Source organism: Peromyscus leucopus, chromosome 5, assembly GCF_004664715.2.
Source record: "Peromyscus leucopus breed LL Stock chromosome 5, UCI_PerLeu_2.1, whole genome shotgun sequence".
Classification (NCBI taxonomy): Eukaryota; Metazoa; Chordata; class Mammalia; order Rodentia; family Cricetidae; genus Peromyscus; species Peromyscus leucopus.
This window is the reverse complement of record NC_051067.1, coordinates 74,545,298-74,566,606: the sequence shown is the minus strand read 5'-3', so window position 1 is coordinate 74,566,606 and position 21,309 is coordinate 74,545,298. Positions and strand designations below refer to the sequence as shown.

Genomic DNA, 21,309 nt, shown 5'->3' with positions numbered 1-21,309 from the left:
CGATGTTCCTCTTTCCAGTCACTTGGCAGCTCTTTTTATTGTTGTTATTTATCTTTTGGTGGTTCTGGGCATGGATTCCAAGGTCTTCCACATGCCAGGCAAGTGTATTACCATTGAGACATGTCCCTAGCTCCTCACTGGAGGACTCTGGGCAAGTGTTTTACCATTGAGACATGTATAGTCCTGTTACTCCAGAGGCTGAAATAGGAAGCTTCCTAGTCTACATGGTGAGTTCAAGGACAGCCTGCGCTAGGTAGCAAGACTGTCTCAAATTAAAGCTGGGGCCGGAGAACTGGCTCAGCAGTTATGAGCAGTATTCTTGCAGAGGACATGAGTTTGGGTCACTGCACTCATGTCACAACCACTGTTACTCTAGCCCCAAGGAGATTCGATGCCCCCTCTGGCTTTGGTGGACACCTGTACATGTACACAATTTATGCGTGTATACATAAATAAATAATTCTAAAAACTTTTTTTTGCTGGGCCGTGGTGACACATGCCTTTAATCCCAGCACTTGGGAGGCAGAGCCAGGCGGATCTTTGTGAGTTCAAGGCCAGCCTGGTCTACAGAGCAAGATCCAGGAAAGGCACAAAGCTACACAGAGAAACGATGTCTCAAAAACCAAAAAAAAAAAAAATCTTTTTTCCCCCCCAAAGTCCTCATTATCTGAATGCTGGGAAAGTGGTTCTTAGTTTTTTGTTGTTTGTTTGTTTTGTTTTGTTTTTCTTTAGAGACAAGGTTTCTCTATGTAACCACTCTGGCTGTCCTGAAACTAGATTTGTAGACCAGGCTTGCCTTGAATTCATAAAGATCCACCTGCCTCTGCCTCCCAAGTGCTGGGATTAAAAGGGTATGCCACCACAGCTGGCCTTTTTATGTTTTTTGTTTGTTTGTTTTGTTTTTGAGACAGGGTTTCTCTGTGTAGCCCTGGCTGTCCTAGAACTCGCTCTGTAGACTTGGCTGGCCTGGAACTCAGAGATGCCCCTCCCTGCCTCTGCCTCCTGAGTGCTGGGATAAAAGGTGCACCATCACTGTCTGACTCATCAATTTCTATGACTAAAAAAAACTCCAAAGAGTCCAAATCTAGGCTGCCTAGAGATGTCTTGTTTCCAGACCTAAAAATATTTTTTAAAAGTGAAACATTATAGCCAGGTGGTGATGGCACATACCTTTGTTCCCAGCACTTGGGAGGCAGAGGCAGGCGGATCTCAGGGTTACCAGCCTGGTCTATAAAGTGAGTTCCAGGACAGCTAGAGCTACATAGAGAAACCCTGTTTTATTATTTTTTTTAAAAGGAGGTCTGGGGATGTAGCTGGTTGGTAGAGCACATACATAGCACGTGCGTATTCAACCCCACCGTAGAGAAGGAGATTACAAACTGCAGGCAGGGGAGCTGGCTCGGTGGTTAAGAGCGCTGGCTGCAGCTGGGCGGTGGTGGCGCATGCCTTTAATCCCAGCACTCAGAAGGCAGAGGCAGGTGGATCTCTGTGAGTTCGAGGCCAGCCTGGGCTACAGAGTGAGATCCAGGAAAGATGCCAAAGCTACACAGAGAAACCCTGTCTCGAAAAACAAACAAACAAACAAAAACAACAACAAACAAACAAAAAAGCACTGGCTGCTTTTCCAAAGGACTTAGGTTCCATTCCCAGCACCAACACTGGATCACAACCTGTAAACACAGGTAATCTGATGCCCTCTTCTGGCTTCTGAGGGTATCAAGCATGCATATAGTACACAGACATGCATGCAGCCAAAACACCCAGACATGCATGCAGGCAAAAACCCAGACATGTAAACTAATTTAAAATAAAACCTTTTTTCAGGAGAGCTGAGGTGGTAGCTGATCAGTAGAACACCTGTCCAGATGCACAAGGCCCTGGGTTCAGTCACAAGTACCACATATAGATGTTTGTGGGCACTGGAGAGGTGGCTTGATGGTTAAGAGCACTTGTTGCTTTTGCAGAAGATCCAGGTTTGGCTTCCAGCACCCACTTGATGGTTCACAACTATCTATAACTCCAGTTCCAGGGGATCTGATGACCTCTTTTGACTTCTGCAGGACCAGACATGTATGTGGTACACTGTAAATGGATGTTTCCTGTCCCGAATGCCTGGTCCCAAATAACCACTCAGAGGCTTATACTAATTGTAAATGCTTGGTCCATAGCTCACACTTGTTACTAGCTAACTCTTACACTTAAATTAACCCATATTTCTATTTATGCTTTGCCACATGGTGCTACCTTTATTAGCATGGCACGTTCATGTCCTGCTCCCTCTGTGTCTGGCTGGTAACTGCCCTTCTCCTTCTCATCCTTAGTTTGGTCTCCCCGTCTGTACTTCCTGCCTGGCTACTGGCCAATCAGCGTTTTATCAAACAAATTCGAGTGACAAATCTTTACAGTGTACAAGAGGATTATTCCACAGCAGTACACAGACAAGCATACAGGCAAAACACTCATGCACAGAAAAGAAAATATATAATTTTCAGGGTAGAGTTGGAAGGGCGGGATGGGGCTTGTTCTAGGTGAAGGTGACAGAAAAGGTCTGGCATAGGAAGTGGCATTTGAACAAAAGTGGGAATGAGGATGAAAAGGAGCAGTGTTACAGATAGAGGGAAGAACCAGTTCAGGGTCCTGAGGTCAGAACAGGCTTGTCTTGCCTGAGGAGCAGTGAGAGGCCCTATGGCCAGAGTGGACTGATGGAGGAGAGAGGTAGAAGACGGGGGACAGAGGAGCCAATGATATCCCAGAACTTCAGTGTTTTCCCTGAGGATCCCTGGACCTCTCCCCTGCTACTCTTTTTTGTTTGTTTGTTTGTTTTTTAAGACAGGGTTTTTCTGTATAACAATCCTGACTGTCCTGCAACTAGCTCTGTAGACCAGGCTGGCCTTGAATTCACAGAGATCTGCCTGCCTCTGCCTCCTGAGTGCTGGGATTAAAGGTGTAGGACACCAACGCCTGGCCTTTTTCTTTTTTTTTTTTTTTTTTTTTTGGTTTTTTCGAGACAAGGTTTCTCTGCGTAGCTTTGCGCCTTTCCTGGAGCTCACTTGGTAGCCCAGGCTGGCCTCGAACTCACAGAGATCCACCTGGCTCTGCCTCCCGAGTGCTGGGATTAAAGGCATGCGCCACCACCGCCCGGCTCTGGCCTTTTTTTTTTTTTGAGATAAGGTCTTACTATGTGGCCTGGCTGGCCTCTCAAATTCACACAGATCTGTCTACTTCTACCTTCTGGATTCTGGGATTTTCTAACCGTCAGGCACATCTCTGCTCATTCTTTAACACTCAACTCCAAGGCCAGCTCTGAGAACCCTGGCCCGGCTCATTCCCCACCATGGTGTGGTTGTCTTCAGGCCTCCATAGGGATAATGTTCCATTGCTACCTCTCACTGTGTCCACTCCTCTGTTCTACAATGGAGAGAACAAGGCCTGTGAGTTACTGTTCTGTTTATGAATAGACATCATGACCAAGGCAACTTGTAGAAGAAAGTATTTAACTGAGGTCTTGTTTACAGTTTCAGAGGATTAGTCCATGACCATCGTCATTGTGGGAAGTGGTGGCAGGTAGGTATGGTGCTGGAGCAGTAGCTGAGAGCTTACATACTGATATACAGGTACAGTGCAGAGAGAGCAAGTCTGGACCTAGCATTGGCTTTTAGAACCTCCAAGCCCACCCCCAGTGACACATTACCTCCAATAAGGCCACACCTCCTAATCCTTCCCAAACAGTTCATCAGCTAGGGACCAAACATTCAAATATATGAGTCTATGGAGGCCATTCTCATTCAAACCAACACAACCAGAGCAGAAGGCCTTTGAAAATTAAGTCAAACCATGTCAAGGACTGGAGATGCAGACTCATGGGGGGGGGGACTATGAGGGTCTCAGAATGGTGACATGTAAACAGTTGATTAAAACAAACAAATAAAAAATATTTAAAGTAGGCCAGTGACAGGCTGGAGAGATGGCAGCAGTTAAGGCTCATAACTACCTGTAACTCCAGTTCTAGGGAATCTGATACCCTTTTCTGGCCTCTGAGGGGACCTAGACCCATGTGCACATATTTACACACAGACATACACACACATAAAAATACATTTAAATACAATTTTTAATGTAATAAGAATTTAAATAAATAATTGAACACAGGGGACCAGCCTTGGGGAAATATGATGGAAAGACATTTTAGACCAGAGAACAAACAGCCTGTGCAAAGGCCCTGTGGTTGGCAGCAAGGAAATGAACCCGAGTGGCTGTACAGACTACCTTGAAGGCCAAATGAGGGTGAGAAACCTTTTCTAAGGCTGCTTCAAAGACAGGACTAGACTTTCCAGCATAGAGAGGCAGACCGTGGTGAGACCTAATGTGTCTGGGATCTAGTGTTTCCAGGCCCCAGAGTAGATTGGAGAGAGGCCAGGGATGCTTCAGGAATCTGCTGCGATTTTTATCATTGTTATGTGGAGCCATTTACAATGAGTTCTTTGTCCCTTTTAAAGCCTAGAGTACAGCTCTGTTTCCACTGCACCCAAATCCCTCGTAGACCGTGATAAAGACTCACTGAGTAAATGAATGCTGGAAGGTTGAAGGAGAATCTGGCTGGATTCCCAAGCTCCATCCCCAGAGGCAGCTCAGAACCTGGCAGGCAAGGCCCTGGGCAAGGGTTTTCCCTGCCAATCCCATGCCCTCCTCAGCTGTAAAATGGGTGGGTTCCTTGCCCACTATGCAGGGATCGTGAACATCCTGTCTTGATTATGAAGGCAAGGAGTTTCTCTTTTATCAGTCTGCAAAAAGGAAGCTAGATGACTAGTTTGGCAAGCTATTTAATTCACCCAGCCAACATCTGAGGTATAATTAGGATGTCAGTTTGCTGAAGGGGTGAGTGAGGAGAGATGTAGAGAAGGCGAGGGCAGTGTCACACAGGCCCCCTTGGGCTGTGGTTGGAGAAGAGACAGTAGGAGGAGGCTGGGAGACAAGGAAGAAGGGTTCCATTCTGTCTGGAAAGACCAGTGATGGTGCACTAGGCCTGTGGAGGACTTGGGCAAGGTGCAGAGGGAGTGGTTCCCCACCTCTGTAATTTTCCTCCTCTCTGTTAAAATACCCAAAAACCTGGCCCAAAGAAAGACTCCACAGCTTTGTCCCTGGGAAGACAGAGACACGTAAGATACTCTTGTCCTCCTGTGCCAGTGCCCATTCCTGGAGGGCTCCCATTGTAGGCACTGCCTCTACCGAGTGTGTCCTGCCTGGAGCCCTGGGGACCAAAGTTTGGATCCCTCACCGGGTTTCTGCGTGAGAGGTCCTCACAGCTACCACAATACAAACTACCTGCATTACTCTGGTCCCCCGAGAGAAATCCTGCAGAAGCCTCTACATTCCATTTGGACACTAGTGTGCATTGACGGTGACCATCTGAATGCAGCATCCAGGAAAAAGAAGCCAGCAAAACTTCACTGAGGGCAAAAACTAGAGCCTTCGGGGATCCACAGGAGCCAGTGCATCAGAGGCCATGCTGAGGTTCAAATCCCTTAATCAATAGTGGCACATATATTAAAAGTGACCGAATGTCCAGTGAGATGGCTCAGCAGGTCAAGGCACTTAAGGCCAAGCCTGATGACCTGAGTGTGGGCCCCCCCAAAACGATAGGGCCGAAGGAGAGAACTGACCCTGCAAGTTGTCCACTGGCCGCCACACATTTGCCTTGGCTTGCGCATGCGCCCCCCCCCCCACTAAACAAATAGAATAAAAATTAAAATAGGGGTTGGAGAGATGGATCAGTGTTTAGAAGCAATACTGCTCTTGTAGAAACCCAAGTCTGACTCTCAGCACCTAGGTGGGGCGGCTCACAAACTTTATGACTTTGTTCTAGGGGATCCCATGTCATCTTCTGATCTCCAGAGGCACCTGCACACATGTGCATAAACCACACACAGACACACATATATACATAGGTAAGAAATAAAATAAGTCTTTCCTAGCAAATACTATAAAACTTGTGTTTTGGACAGTAATTACAATCATCATCTCCCCTACCTGGTAACTTTATGGAGATATTTAATCCTCCCTACCCAGTAAAACAAGGCCCTCCCCCCCTCCCCCGCGCCATTCTAGGAATTTGATGGCTTGGACCAGTGACCCTTTCCCCTTCCTCCTCCACTTCCTCTGCACCGAGTTTTTTCAGACTAGCCAATTGAATAAGATTGTGAGGTCACCTGAGTTAGAATAAAAACCAAATGTACTTCCTGTCTCCGTGTGTTCGCTTTTCCCCAGCACTGTCTTGATCAAGTAAATTTTGTCTTGTTCAGACATTTCAGTTAGAATGGTGGTCTCTTTCCTGGCCACCTCGAACTTACTTCTAACACACATAAAATAAAATCTTCAAAACAATGAACGTGACAGCTGCTGGCATTTTTTGTGCGCTTGGCCCACTCTTCCTCTTTAAGTTTTAAAGACATCCTTGCCCTGAGGGTACGGTGGTCTCCAAAGGCCCGGGGCCCTGGGATTTGAAGTCCTGTTCTCCCAGTCGCTTGCCTCCGGGGAAACGGGAGGATGCGCCTGTGCCGCTGGGCGCAGGAGAGGTGGATCGTGATTTTTCTTTCGAGGGGTCCGAGGCGGGGAGCAAGGCCTCTGCAGCTCGCGGCGGCTCAGGCCTGTTCAGAGTCCAGCACGCTTCGGGCGGTGCAAGCCGCGCGCACAGCGAACGGGACCCCACTCCCCGCTGCAAGCCCCGGGGGCCGCCGGGAGCCCCGCCCCCGCCCCGCCTCCTCCCCAGGCGCGGACCTCGGCGCTCACGTGACCCGTCCTGCAGCCGCTGGGGCCGGAGGGCGCAGCTCGGCGGAGGCCTGGCCAGGCCGGGCCGAGCGGAGCAGGCCGGATCGCGCCGCGCGCCAGGGAGGGTCTGGGCGTCGCGCCTCCCGCCGCGCCCGCTCGCAAGCCCTCCCTCGGCGCTGGGACCCCTGGCGGGCGGCCGGAGGACATGGCCGGCGACGCCGTGCAGGTAGGCGACTTGTCCGCACCCGCGGGGCGGCCGGACGGCGCGGAGGACCCCAGGCACGGGGAGAGCCCGGGACGAGGTCCCCATCGGGAGCCCGCGCGGGCCCTGGTAGCAAGTGGGGGCGCCGGCGTGGTCGGAGGGAGGGGTGCTGTTCGGGATTCTGCCACCGCACCCCCTCCTCCGGCCCTCCCCGAGAAGCAGCGGGCGCAGCGGGGGCCCCACCTCGGTGTCTGAGGCCAGCTGCGGGTTCCGGTGCCACTCGTCCCCACGCCCTGCTCGGCTGTGTGCTCAGCGTTTGGTTTCTGGCAGGTACCGCTTCACCTGGAGCAGGTGCCTGGCGCCCTGCCGCGGACCGTGCCCCTCCCCCGCACAACAAAGCCCGGGCCACCCCCGCCCGCAGACGTCTTTACGATGGTCTTGACGCCACCCAGATGGGCACCTGTTGGAGGAAGTGCCTAAGCCACTTCATTAGGCCAGAGGCCGGGTTCCTCCTCCCGCTCCCCCACTCCTTCCCCGGTAGCCACCCTTCAGGCTGACAGATGGAGCTGTATCCCAGGTGGGGCGTGTCCTGTCACCCAGGCAGGAAGGATTTTGTGTCTGGAAGGCGACAGGGCTGGGTCACCACTCCCCCACAACAGACACCTGTGACTGGCATCTGCCAGCCACATGGCCTTCCCTGTGTGACCTGTTGGGCATTACTGAACTCACCTTCCCAAGAGGAAGCGGGGTCAGGGTGACTTCCCACCCTCTAATTCAGTGACCCAAAGCTGAGATCTTTGTAACTTTGGGGCTCCGATAGTGCTTCACCGTGCAGTCCATTGTCCTGTGTAACTGGTTCTCATCTTCTACACCTGCCCCCATGTCTCCCCTGTACTCTCCTGTCCCTCTTCCCCAGTCCTGCTGATGGCCTGCCGGCCTTGCCGAGGAGCTGGGCGTATCTGGTGCTGCCGATCTCACAAGGTCAGACCTCCAGGCGTGATGCACTGGGTGCCGGCTCCCCTTCAAGCCCACAGAGGCTGTGTAGGGCTCTCCCAGTGCATGCATGTGCTTGGTGTGGCCCACACGGGGCACATATGGAGGCTGTGATTCCCAGAATGAGGCTGGACCCACAGCTCGGTCCCCTTCCTGTCTTCTCCCTTAAGTTCATTCCTGCTTGGACTTGCTGCCCTGTCCCACTACCTCCATGCCTGTCTGTCTGTGTCTGGCAAACGGATGTCCTGTCTAGATTCTGGAAACGCCCCAGGCATTGAAATCTCAGGATGTGGGGTTCTGGATCTCTAACTGCTTTGCCAAGACGGGTTCCTTGAGGTGAGGGTTCTTGGTCTGGTGTCTCCAGGTCTGTGAGGGCAGGTGGAGAGGCCCAAGTTCTGATTCTTCAAGACCAGGCCAGGCCTTTGCCCTGCTGCCCTCAAGTGACTCCTTGTCCCTGGGCAGAAGTGAATCACCCAGGGGAGGAGGACCCAGGAGGCCCTGCCTCCTTCCCTGCATGCTTTACATAGTCTCAGGCCTCCTCTGCTGGAGGGGGGGCCCAGGGCCTTCACTCTTCCTCTGCCTGTATGCTCCCCATTTGAACTGGCCCTGCTCCTGGCTGTGTACCTGCTTTGCCTGCTGGTGGTGGGGGTGCTGGTGGGGGACAGTGGGTGGGGCCTGGTCACATCGGAGTGTTGTTCAGTGAGGCTGGGTTTCAGTCCCAATGCCGTCTGTCTCCCCTGACCAACTCTTGGGTCAAATGCCATTTTTCTTTCTGAGTCTTGTTCCTGTTTTGGAGGAGGGAGTGGGGTTGTGAATGGTTATGAGGAGAGAGGTGGTGCTCTAAGGACTTCTGTGACATCTTTATCTGTGAGCTGGGAGCCCAAGCCCCTTCCCGAGGCCCCGGCAGTGGTGTTTGGGCCTGGATCGGTCATTTTGTGGTGGGGGGCTGTCCTGTGCACCTCAGGATGTTGAGCAGTAGTGGCCTCCACTTGACAGGTGTCCCCACAGACAACAACCCGACACTGACATGTATTTCTAGAAGTGATGAGAAAACAACCCTGCCTTCACTGAGAGCCAGCCTCAGTTTCCCCCATGGTGACCACTCAGATATATAAAGAGGAGGTGACAAGACAAGCTCTGGGCTGTCAGCCTGCAGTCCCAGCTACCCTCCAGGGACATAAGAGCCTCAGAGGACTTGGCTCACAGCTGCAAGGTGTGATGGACACGGGATTCCTCCCGGCTAGTGTTGGGAAGCTTGGCCCTGTCTCCTGCTGGCTGTGAGGCCTTGGGCGAAGGGCCTCAGCTAGTTTCTTCCTTTCTTCTATTCTTCCTGTTTTTGTTCTTGGTGGGGTTTTTTGAGACAGGGTTTCACTGTGTAGACCAGGCTGACCTGGAACTCAAAGAGATCCTCCTGCCCCACGTCCTGAGTGCTGGGATTAAAGGCGTGTGGTAACAAGCCTTGCTGGGCCTCAATTTCTTCATTTTGAAGATAGTTTGATATCTGCCTATGTATCTATCTATAGCATCTGCATCATGCCATGCTAGGCGCTAGCACTGGCGAGGGGGAAGCAGGAGGGTCAGGAGTTCAAGGCCAGCCTTAGCTGTGTATTGAATTCAACGCTGCCCTGGGTTACATGAGATCCCAGCACAAACCAATATGAAGCAGATCAAAACAAATAATACCTGTAACATGGAATGCATTAGTTGAGACCTGGACGGGATTGTAGTAGCTGCTGTTATTGTTACTTTTGAAGTACAGAGCTTGTACATGCTACCAAACTCCACCCACTGCCTATAGCTGCTCTTATCACCGTTACTACTACTTTTATTGATTTTATTGTTTTTAATTATGTGTGTTAGGGGGTATGTACATATGCCCACAGAAGCCAGAGACATCAGATCCACCTGGGACTGAAGTTACAGGCATCCGTGAGCCATCTGGCAGGGCTACTAGACGTGAACCCGGGTCCTCTGGAAGAGCAGTGTGAGCCCTTAGCTGCTGAGCCATCTCTTCAGCAACTACTACTGTTTTAAAATATGATTTTTTTAGAGCAGTGGGAACTAGCATGTTCTCATATACACCTGGTCCCTGATATGTACAGCCTGGCAACTGCTATCACCGATAGCTGAGATTTAGTGTATATTTGGCAAGCAGTTGTGAGCTGCTGTTTGGGGCCACTCAGGGCGGTCTCCTCCTGGTGTTAGCTTCAGGGAGCTACTACTAGGCCAGGTGGATCCCCTAGGCCTCCAGGCTGTGATCAGTGCTGGTGGACATCTGGGGAGGAGGAAGCAGGAAGTTGATGCTGCCTGTCTGCAGGAAGCTGTATGCGCGCATGCACGCACACACACACACACACACACACACACACACACACACACACTCCGTCCGCTACAGAACTGACTGTTCTGATCCTTAAGGGGAAGTTGGGGACAAGGGGCACGACATGAACAGACAGTAGCGAGGCTGAGGGCCTGAGGGACCTCAGGGCTGCTGTGGGGGCATGGGCAGGCGGTGCACCTGAAAAAAAAAAGGAAAAGAAGTGTGAGCATGTACAAGCCCTGCACCTCAAAACAAACAAACAAAGACAAAAAGTGTGAGCACATCCATGTGCATAAGCTTGTGGGCTGTGGCCACTTGGCAGGTGGAGTGAGTCTGAGCGGCGTCCAGGGGGACCTCAGACTGGCGCTCACGGCTGCTTTGTCTATAAGGGTCTGTGCAGGCAGGCACGGAGTGCACACATGTGTGAGTTTGTGTTCCACCCGCGTGCTCAGATGGATGGGAGTGCAGTGTGTGTGGGACTACTCTGTGCACACACGTATTCCAGGCATGCACCTGCAGGTGGAGAAGTTATGTGAGTCAGTATTCTGTGCACACAGTGAGCGAGGCACAGACCTGCAGAGCCAGAAGCTGCACACCCTGTGACCCGTGTTCTACCCACGGATCCTGCAGGTGGGGATTGGTCTGGTTTGCTTTCTGTTGCTGTGGTAAAAGACTGACCAAAAGCACTGTGGAGAAGAAAGGCTTCATTTGGTCTTACACATGATAGTCCGTCATGAAGTGAAGTCGGAGCTGGAGCTCAAGACAGGGGCTGAAAGCAAAGCCACAGAGGAACGTTGTTTACTGCCTCACTTCCTCTGCCTTGCTCAGCTCCTTTTCTCGTACAGTCCAGGCTCACCTGCCCAGGGGTGGCACCGCCCACAGGAGCTGGGCCCCCTACATCAGTTAGCAATCAAGAGAAGCCCCACAGACATGCCCACAGGCCAGTCTGACAGAGGCAATTCCTCAGCCGAGGTTCCCTCTTCACAGGTTTGTCAAGTTGACCCCTGACATGTGTATGAGCCTGTACTGTGTGCGCATATGTGAGCCTGTGTGCAGCTCTCACGCCTGCAAAGCTGGAAATGTGATCATACCTATGAGCCTATGGTCCATACATATGCTGTGTACCATGTGAGATCCTGTCTGCTGCATACATACTGTGGGTGTATATGTCCAGGGTGTGCTCCCAGGTCAGGAATTGAGGGCTACCTGGCCCTGGCTTGCCTCCAGAGAAGCAGGCATGGCCATTTAGGGGGTGATGTGGGAAGAACCTCTTACATGGCACATGCCTTTAATCCCAGCATCCAGGAGGCAGAAGCAGGTAGATCTCTATGAGTTTCAGGCCACCCTGGTCTCCATAGTGAATTCCAGGACAGCCAGGGCTACATAGAGAGACTCTGTCTCAAACAAAACAATCCCCCAACAAAATAACAACAAAAAACCCACAACAGAACAAAAAAAAAAAAAAAAAAAAAAAAACAACCCATGCCCTAGAGCTGCCCTGGCGCAGAGGATGCTGGGAGCTGACAGGAAAGAGGAAGTGGCAGTCCAGAGGCCCTGGCAGGGCTGAGGTTCAGGAAGAGGGCGTGGCCCTCAGACCAGACCCAGGACCCAGATGGCTGCTGAATCCCCTTTGGAGCTGGAGCTGGAGGTGGAGGTGGGGGCTAGGGTCTCCGTGGGATGGGCAGAAGGAGGCCCCAAGTGGCCGAGGCTGGAGGTCCTGCTCTGGGTGCCTCACACTGGGGACTAAGGTTAGGAAGGAGATGGGGCACAAGTGAGAATTCTCAAGGGGAATTCTCAAGGGGAGGGTGAAACTTCTGGGTGCCATGTCAGCTCTCAGGTTTCGAGATGTGGAGGAGATGAGCGTTGTTCTTTGGAGTACCAGATAGAGAGGACAGGAAGGCAGGGCCGGCCCTTGGGACCTCCTGGTTTGGGAATGCCGAGGAGAGAAGTCAGGATGTGTCTCTAGGGTTCTCCTGGATTTGGAGTCTGGCAAAGGAAACATGTAGCCTGCCCTTGGGACCTCCTGTTTAGGGGTGCAGGAAACTGGAAGGAAAGAGGGATCTCTTGGAACCTTCCTGCCAGAATCCCATTGTATAGGTCACAAACTAAGGGAGATAGGGTCCACCTATGGCGAACCTGGTCCGTACAAATGGGAGGAAGGAGGCCTTGGTCTTGGCCTATTCTTTGGCCTCCTATTTATTTATTTATATCTTATTATGCATATGGTCTGTGCACACCAGTGCTGCAGAGGCCAGAGGCATCAAGTCCCCCTAGATCTGGAATTAGAGGCTTGACACTGAATTCAGTTCCTCTGCAGGAGCAATACATGTCTTTAATGGAGTCATTTCTCTAACCCCTATTTATTTATTTGTGTGTGGGGTTGTAGTGGAGGTCAGAGGACAATTTTCAGGAGTTGGTTCTCTCCTTCCACTATGTAGATCCCTGGGGGGGGTGAACTCAGGTCACCGGGCTTGGCAGCAAAGACCTTTAGCTCCTGAACATCTCTCTGGCCCAGATATCGCCATTTATGAGGGTCCTGGAGGAGGATCAGGCACTTGTTCTTGGAATTCTAGGGTACAGTAGGCTGGTGAGGCCACCTGTCCTCTAACCCCTGACCTCTGTGTCTGGTCCCTCCCCCTGCAGAGTGAGCCTCGCAGCTGGTCGCTGCTGGAGCAGCTGGGTCTGGCAGGGGCAGACCTGGCAGCCCCCGGGGTGCAGCAGCAGCTGGAATTAGAGCGAGAGCGGCTGAAGCGGGAGATCCGCAAGGAGCTGAAGCTGAAGGAGGGCGCGGAGAACCTGAGGCGAGCCACCACTGACCTGGGCCGCAGCCTGGGCCCTGTGGAGCTGCTGCTGCGGGGCTCTGCTCGACGCCTTGACTTGCTGCACCAGCAGCTGCAGGAGCTGCATGCGCATGTGGTACTGCCTGACCCTGCAGCCGGGAGCGGTGAGCAGAAAGCTGGGGAGCAGGCAGGGGCTCACTGACCTGGAGTTGAATTCCATCAGGATACTGTCCTGGGTCAACAGAAGCCATGGCAATTGCCAGACTCACAGGGCCAGTCACACCAAGATGTGGTGTCACCCAGAAGCCACCCAAAGCTGTCTTTGGCATTAGGCATACCTAGATATCCCTACATCTAGATAACACTAAAGACCTACACACTGTCACCAGATCCCGAGAACACAGCTACAGCTATTCCCAGACAGCACCTGTCACGTGAAAACCCAGAGACTCAGTCGCACTAACACCCAGACCATGCACACTGTCACTGTCCTCGCTTCCTGCGATCATCCTAATGCAACAGCAGCTATCGACTGTTTCTCTGGTGTTCTTTGATTTAATACTTGCCATCCGGGGAGAAAAAGAAAAAAGAGAAGCCACTCCAGATAAAAACATTCATATAAGAATAAATAAAAACAGCCAGGTAGTAGTGGCTCACACCTTTAATTCCAGCACCCGAGAGGCAGAGGAAGTGGATCTCTGTGAGTTCTAGGCCAGCCTGTTCTACAGAGTGAGTTCCAGGACAGCCAGAGCTACACAGAGAAATCCTATCTTGAGAAATCAAACAAATAAAAACAAACAAACAAAAACTCAACAACAAAAAAACGAGAGCCTTACTGGGTTTAGTGGTCCAGGCCTATAATCTCTGCTACTCATGAGACTGAAGCAAGTCCAAGCCCTGCCTGGGCAACTTGGTGAGACTTTGTCTCAAAAAGCAGGAAAAGAAAAAAAAAAATGAGAAGAGGACTGGGATATAGCCCAGTGGCACAAAGCTCACTCGGTGTGTAACCCCGAGTTCCTGCCCAGGACAGCATTAGATTAAAATCTTTAAATGCTGCAGCAGAAGTCTAGGGCTGGAGGTGAGCCTCAGCTGGTAGAGTGCTTGCCTTGTGTGCACAAAGAATTGGGTGCTATTCCCAGCACTGCATAAACTGGGTGGAGTTTACCAACCCCTAATCCCAGCCTTCCAGCTGGCGGGAGGGTCAAGAGGTCAAGGCCATCCTCAGCTACACTGAGTTTGAGACCAGGCTAGGCTATAAGAAACCCTGTCTCAAGTGGCACACACCTTTAATCCCAGCACTCAAGAGGCAGAGGCAGGCAGATCCCCGTGAGTTTGAGTCCAGCCTGGTCTACAGAGTGAGCTCTAGAACTACATAGTGGGACCCTGTCTCAAAGCAAACAAACAAACGAGAGAGAGAGAGAGAGAGAGAGAGAGAGAGAGAGAGAGAGAGAGAGAGAGAGAGAGAGAGAGGAGACGAGAGGAGACGAGAGGAGAGGAGAGAAGAGAAGAGAAGAGAAGAGAAGAGAAGAGAAGAGAAGAGAAGAGAAGAGAAGAGGAGAAAAGGGCTGGCAGTAAAGAATGCATGCTGCTCTTGTGGAGGACCAGGTTAGAGTCCCAGGACCTACATCAGGTGACTCACAGTCACCTGTAATCCAGTTTCAGGGACTCCAATGCCATCTTCTGGCCTTCATGTGCACCAGACATATACACATAAAGACATCCAGGCATACACACATACACATAAATAAAAATTAAAATATGTTTTGCTTGGTTTTGGTTTTTAGAGACAGGGTTTCTCTGTGTAGCCCTCGCTGTTTTAAAAATTTTTAGTTTGAGAAACCCTATCTAAAAATAAATGAATGAATGAATAAGTGACTATTTTAAATTTTTAAAAGTTTTGATCATAGTTAAAGCGAAATAAACCCCACAGGTTGAGAAACTGACTTAGCCAGTAAAATGTTCGCTGTGCAAGCATGGAGACTTGGGTTTGGAGTCCAGAGAGGCAAAGGAAAAGCCAGGTGTGGTGGTAATCCTAGTGCTCGGGAGGTGGAGAGGCGGCTCCAGGCTCCGTCAGCCACACCAGCTGAGTCAGAGAGCTCCAGGCTCAGTGAGAGACCCTGTCAAGAAGGGGAGGGAGGGATGGAGGGAGGGAGGGAGGGAGGAGGGAGGAAAGTGGGTAGAGAGCAATTGGGGAATTTACCTGTTGTCCCTCTGGCTTCCACGTATACACATGTATGCGCGTACACACACACACACCACACACACACACACACACACACACACACACACACAGAACCCACAACATAATTTACCATTGCCAGAGTTCAGTAGTGTTATGTGTGTTTATGCAGCAATAATACAAGGCCACAGCTGCCTCCTCTTGTACAAGGTGCATGGTCACAGCAACACAGAGGATACCCAGAGAGTTCACATGCACAGTCAGTGATGCCTTCCGGGCGACACAGCAAACATGACTCATGATCCCAGAGACAGTTCCATAGTCATGTCAGTATCCAATGTTTACACCTGGAGAGACACACCAGTGTCACCAGAGCTCGTCCACCTGGTCACATCAACCCCAGAGGTGCCTCACCGTTGTCCCGTCCACAGCAAACACTACACACAGCCAGCAGACTCAGCTCCAGCCCCTCTTCACACAGCTGTGTCCACTGTTGGGGTCCAGTACCATCCATCAGCACTGGGTGGAGTCAAGCTGAGACTCTCATAAGCCCCTTCTGCAGCGAGTCCTCCCTGACCCCATACATTACCCTGAGGTGCAGACCTCACCTCTGACTGTAACAGCTAAGCCTCCAACCAGAATCCCAAAAGGCCCTAGCAATCAGAACTGAGTTGTACCAACAGAAACAGTGACCGAAAGCTCACACAGACCTCCTGAGCCTGTCACACCCACATCTAGGGTAGTACACTCCTGCCACCCCCCTGTGGCTTACAGACATAATCACACTCACACAGTGGGCTTACACACCCTTCGGTAAATGGGGGGCGTTGATTCCAGCCAACCCAGGTGACCTGCATACCGGTCACTAGCCCGCCTTCCTTCATGCTGGCCCACTCCTGCACTGAGGGCCATGTGTCTCCTGCCTGTGACTGGCCCCAGGCTCTTTTCTGGGACAGCTCTGAGGCTGGGCTGGGGCAAGGTCTCCTGGGCACCCTGAAGTGGCAGGTGTGTGATTCTCTTGCCCTTGTTTCCTCAGATGCTCCCCAGTCCCTCGGAGAGGGCAGCCCTATCTGCTCATCCACCAACCTGAGCCGAGTGGCTGGCCTGGAGAAACAGCTGGCCATTGAGCTGAAGGTCAAGCAGGGGGCAGAAAACATGATCCAGACCTACAGCAATGGCAGCACAAAGGTGGGACAGTGTTCTAGAATATTCCATCGCTGTGACAGGAGGCTGTGTCCCAGTTAGCAACTACTAGTCCTCTTCCTGTCTGGTTTGGCCTGCTCTAGGCATCTTACATTGCTGCAGAATACAGCCATTTGTCTGTGGCTCTGCAAACACCCAGATGTTCTGAGAGCTGAAGAGGATGTAGCTCCAGCTGGTCCGAACTGGACAGTGGAGATCCAGACTTTGCAGATGAGGGAGGTGAGGCCCAGAGAAGGGGGAGAGCATGGTTGAGGTCAGAAAACTCAGCTGTTGGTGGCAGAGCTAGAATCGAAGCCCCTGGACTATCTATCTCACTGTTCTGGCCCCGGGACACTGGGGTATGTGTTCTTGTGTGCACACACAAATGCGCTGTCTTACCCAAGGCCTTCCTGGCATGGCAGCAGGGTTGGTGGTCAGACTTGAGTTCCCTGTCTTCTTGCCACCTTGCATGTCTGTCTCTAGGACCGGAAGCTGTTGTTGACGGCCCAGCAGATGCTGCAGGATAGTAAGACTAAGATTGACATCATCCGCATGCAGCTTCGCCGTGCGCTACAGGCTGGCCAGCTGGAGAGCCAGGTGGCTCCTGATGAGGCCCAAGGTGAGACCTTCCTCTGGACATTCCTGCGGTCAACTTTCACCCCTTAATGCTTTGCTGTGGAGGGCAAGGAGGCAGGAATTAATTTCACTGTGAATGGAGCCTATTCCTGCCCATTTCTGACTTTTCCTTTTGTCCCATTCAAGGTTTGGGCTGGGATAGTTGTTGCCAAATGCCACCCTCAGGCCAAATGCGCCCGCTGGTTTGTTTGGTTCTACTTTCTTCCTTTTCTTTGTTCCTTTTGTTGTGTTCAGGATGGAGTCCAGAATTCCTATATTCCAGGCCAGTGTTGTATTATTGAACCATGCCCCAGCCCTTCACTGGTAGATTCTATGTAGGCTCTACCATTCAGTCACACCCTATCCGCCCCCCTTTTTTTTAAAAAAAAAATGAGTTGCTTATTTTAAAGTTTTTTTTTTTTTTTTTTTTTTTTTTTTTTTTTTTTTTTTTTTTTTTTTTTTTTTTTTTTTGTATGTGTGTGCACACACATTATGTGAGCAGGTTCCCCAGAGACCTGAAGAAGGCATTAGATCTCTGGAGCTGGAGTTACAGATGACTGAGTCACCCAGTGTGGGTCTGGGGAACCAAATCTGAGTCCTCTGGAAGAGCAGCAAGCTCTGCAATGATCAAGCCATCTCTCCAGTCCTGTCCTTGGTTGCTTTTAGTTTAGTTTAGTTTTGAGACAGGATCTTTCTATATAGCCCTGCCTGTCCTGAAACTCAGTCTGTAGACCAGGCTGGCCTCAAACTCACAGGAATCCTCCTGCCTCTGCCTCCTGAGTGCTGGGATTAAAGGTGTGCATTACCATGTCCAGCCTGTTTTTGTGTTTTGAGACAGGGCCTCATTATATAGCCCTGGTTGGCTTTGAACTCTAGGTGTAAACCAGGCTGCCTCTAACTCACAGAGATCCACCTACCTGCCTCTGCCTCCTGAGTGCTGGGATGAGTGTGCCACCATTCCCTACGCTATCCCTTTTATTTTTATTTTGAGGAAAGGTTTTACGGTGTGACCTAGGCGAGACTTGAACTTTCAGCCCCCTGCCTTTACCTTATGAGTGAATTACAGGCTTGTGCCAGCGGGCCCGGGTGTGCTTTTGTAAACAAAGTTTTACTGGCACACAGGTATTTTTTTCATGTTTGCTTTTCACCGCATCCACAGAGCTGAGGAGTGGTGATCAAGCCGCGGTGAGCCAGGTGTAGTGACACAGGCCTCTTATCTTAGCAGGGGGGTTTTGAGCCCGACCTCAGCTTCAACTACACAGCAAGATCCTGCCTCAAAAAGGCTACAAAGTTTAATATATCTCCCGTCCAACTCCTTATGGAAATGGGCGTAGGAGTCTGGGTCATGTGGCTCCCTTGTCACATTAGTCTGTGACACATCTGTCCAAAGCTGTATGTGATCCCAGTGTGGTTGCATATTACTTGTGTGTGCAGGCCCAACGCTATATCTATTTATTAAATATATTTTTTAAATATTATTAAATACATATTATAAATGAATGTATACATATATGTTATGAGGGCCTGGAGAGATGACTCAGTGGTTAAGAGCGCTGGTTGCTCCTCTAGAGCATGCAGGTTGAGATTCCCAGCGTCCACATGGTGGTTCACAATCTATAACCAGTACCAGGGGATCAGTACTTTTTTCTGGCTGATGTGGGCACCAAGCACATGACAGGGTGCACAGACATAATGCAACCAGAACATCCATACAACATAAAAATAAAATACAAAAGAAAGATTTTTAAAATATCCCAACAAGAGCAATTTCATGAAGAAAGGGTTTGTTTGGCTCACAGTTCCAGGCTTCTGTCCATTAGGGACATGTTGGCTGCAGGAACCTGAAGAGGCCAGGAATCACAGCCACTGCCAAGAGTAAAGAGCAGGAACGACACACGCGTGCTGGTGCGCAGTGAGGGTGCTGGGGCGAACCCTCACACGATCCAGTCTCCCCTGCCCAGGGAGCGAGACTGCACACAGCAGGGGGTCTTCCTGGTGATCAAGACCCCCCCATACACACACAGAGGCCATCCTTATCTAGACAATCCCCTTGAGACTCCCTCCCTAGATAAGTCTAGATTGTGACAAGTTGTGGGTAAAACCAACTTTATCAGCGCTAGGCACCTGGGTGTGGCACACTCCTTTAATTACAGCGTTCAGGAGGCAGAAACAGGCAGAGCCTTGTGAGTTCCAGGCCTGCCAAGGCTACACAGTGAGACAAAACAAACATAAACAGCATCACAGATGCCAAGAGCGAGGCATCTGTCGTGGTCACTGTGAATACTGTGTGTCACTCCGACAGGCAAAGGAGCATCAGCTGCTGATGAGCTCTGTCGGTAGTGTCTGTCTGCATCACTGTGTGTACGCTGTGCGGCAGAGGATGTAATAGCCAGTGTGTGAGTCTGTGTAAGGCGACCTGTCCCTGCAACCCTGTAGCTGTGTTCATGACGATTGTTATATACAACTAAAGGCAGAGGGCGACTGTTTACACTGTGTGAAGATGTGTCTATGTTTTGCCTCACCTGCCTAAGGCACTTGATTGGTTTTGTTTGTTGTTTGTTTTTGGTTTTTCAAGACAGGGTTTTTCTGTGTTGTTTTGGTGCCTGTCCTGGATCTTGCTCTGTAGACCAGGCTGGCCTCGAACTCACAGAGATCCGCCTGCCTCTGCCTCCCGAGTGCTGGGATTAAAGGCGTGCGGCCCCACCCCCACCCCCACCCCCCACCCTGCTACCTGATTGGTTTAATAAAGAGCTGACGGGTCAATAGCTAGGCAGGGGAGGTTAGGCAGGATTCTGGGTAGAGAGAGGAACTCTGGGAAAAAGGGACCAGTGAGACACAGAGGAAGTTGGATGTATATTATAGAGGATAGGTAACTAGCCACAGAATGTAGATTAATAGAGACAGGTTAGGCTAAGTTATAAGAGCGAGTTGGGAACAAGCCTAAGCTAAAGGCCGAGCTTTCGGAATTAATAATAAGTCTCTGTGTCATTATTTGGAGGCTGGTGGTCCAAAGAAAGTCTGACAAGGAAGTCCAGCTACCGGTGACTGAGTCAGGGTGACAGTGGCTCTGTCCCCAAAAGGCCATGAATGGATGTGATGGTCTTATGTCTGTGAGTGACAGATGTTCTATGTCTGTGTACAGCTTGTCACCCCTGTGCCACCAGGGACCATGCTTCACGTCAGACTTGGTCCCCTTGTGCCTTCATCATGGGGATGACCCCACTTTCTCCACCAGTGACACTGGGTCCCCACCTGTTGGCACTGGGACTGCTTCCGTATGTGTCACGTGGTCGCGTTTCCTGTCTTGGCCCTCTGCCCTGTCCATATGGCAGTGAGGTGGTGCGCCTGGGATTCTCCCAAGGCTCGAGTTAGACAACTCTTCCTCCTCCTCTTCCTCCTCTCATCTTCCTCTTCCTTTTCTCTTTCCTCTTTCTTCCTCTCCTCCTCTTCTCTTCATTTTTTCTTTTTCCCTCTCCCTCCTTTTTTTCCTGTTGCCCCTCCCCCTTCCCTTCCTCTTACTGATTTATTTTATGTGTGCACATGTTTCACTCTGTGCACCGTACATGTGTCTGGTTCCTGTAGAGCCAGAAGAGGGCATCGGATCCCCTTGAACTGGAGTTACAGTAGATTGTGAGCCACCATGTAGGTGCTGGGAACTGAACCCAGGTCTTCTGGAAAAACAGAAAGTGCTTTGCACCACCATCTTCTTTTGGGACAGTCTTTCACTTTGTAGCCCAAGCTAGCCTCATACTTGCTAGGTAGCCCAGGCTGACCTAGAACTTGTGGTCCCTCTGCCTCAGCCTCCTGAGTGCTGGTATCACCAACCAGCACAACTACACCCACCTTAGCCCTAGGACTTTGGCCACATTATGACTACGCCCATTTTCTTCTTTCTTTTTTTTTCTTTTGTTTGTTTTGTTTTTGTTTTTGAGACAAGGTCTCACTATGGAGCTCTGGCTATCCTGGAATTCACTGTGTAGTGCAGGCTGACCATAAACTACAGAGATCTATCTGCCTCTGCCTCCTGAGTGCTGGGATTAAAGACGTGTGCCACTATACCCATTGGGTTTGACCCTGTGCTTGGGCATAAGGGTGTGTGTGTGTGTGTGTGTGTGTGTGTGTGTGTGTGTGTGTGTGTATGGGCACATGCACGTGCGCCTGTGTATGCATGTGTACACATAGCTGTAGAGGCCAAAGGTTAGCATCAATTGTCTTCCTGTATCAATCTCCACTTTAATTAACTAATTGATTTGGTACAGGATCTCTAACTGCC

At 50.9% G+C, this 21,309-nt stretch overlaps 1 protein-coding gene across 4 annotated transcripts in view; it reads left to right on the top strand.

Moving 5' to 3' along the window:
- Positions 1-6,791: 6,791 nt before the first annotated feature.
- Positions 6,792-21,309, top strand: part of Pkn1 (protein kinase N1) — a 31,291-nt gene continuing 16,773 nt past the window's right edge. Inside the window, exons 1-4 of one of the 4 annotated variants that reach the window (XM_028862828.2) lie at positions 6,792-6,991; positions 12,924-13,224; positions 16,276-16,427; positions 16,905-17,040. In XM_028862828.2, the coding sequence (XP_028718661.1) occupies positions 6,971-6,991; positions 12,924-13,224; positions 16,276-16,427; positions 16,905-17,040 (610 nt within the window). In that variant the 5' untranslated portion in view covers positions 6,792-6,970. Of the gene's footprint in view, positions 6,992-7,876; positions 7,949-11,831; positions 11,935-12,923; positions 13,225-16,275; positions 16,428-16,904; positions 17,041-21,309 lie in introns of those variants that run through there. The other 3 variants (XM_028862827.2, XM_037206029.1, XM_037206028.1) reach the window with 3 other exon arrangements.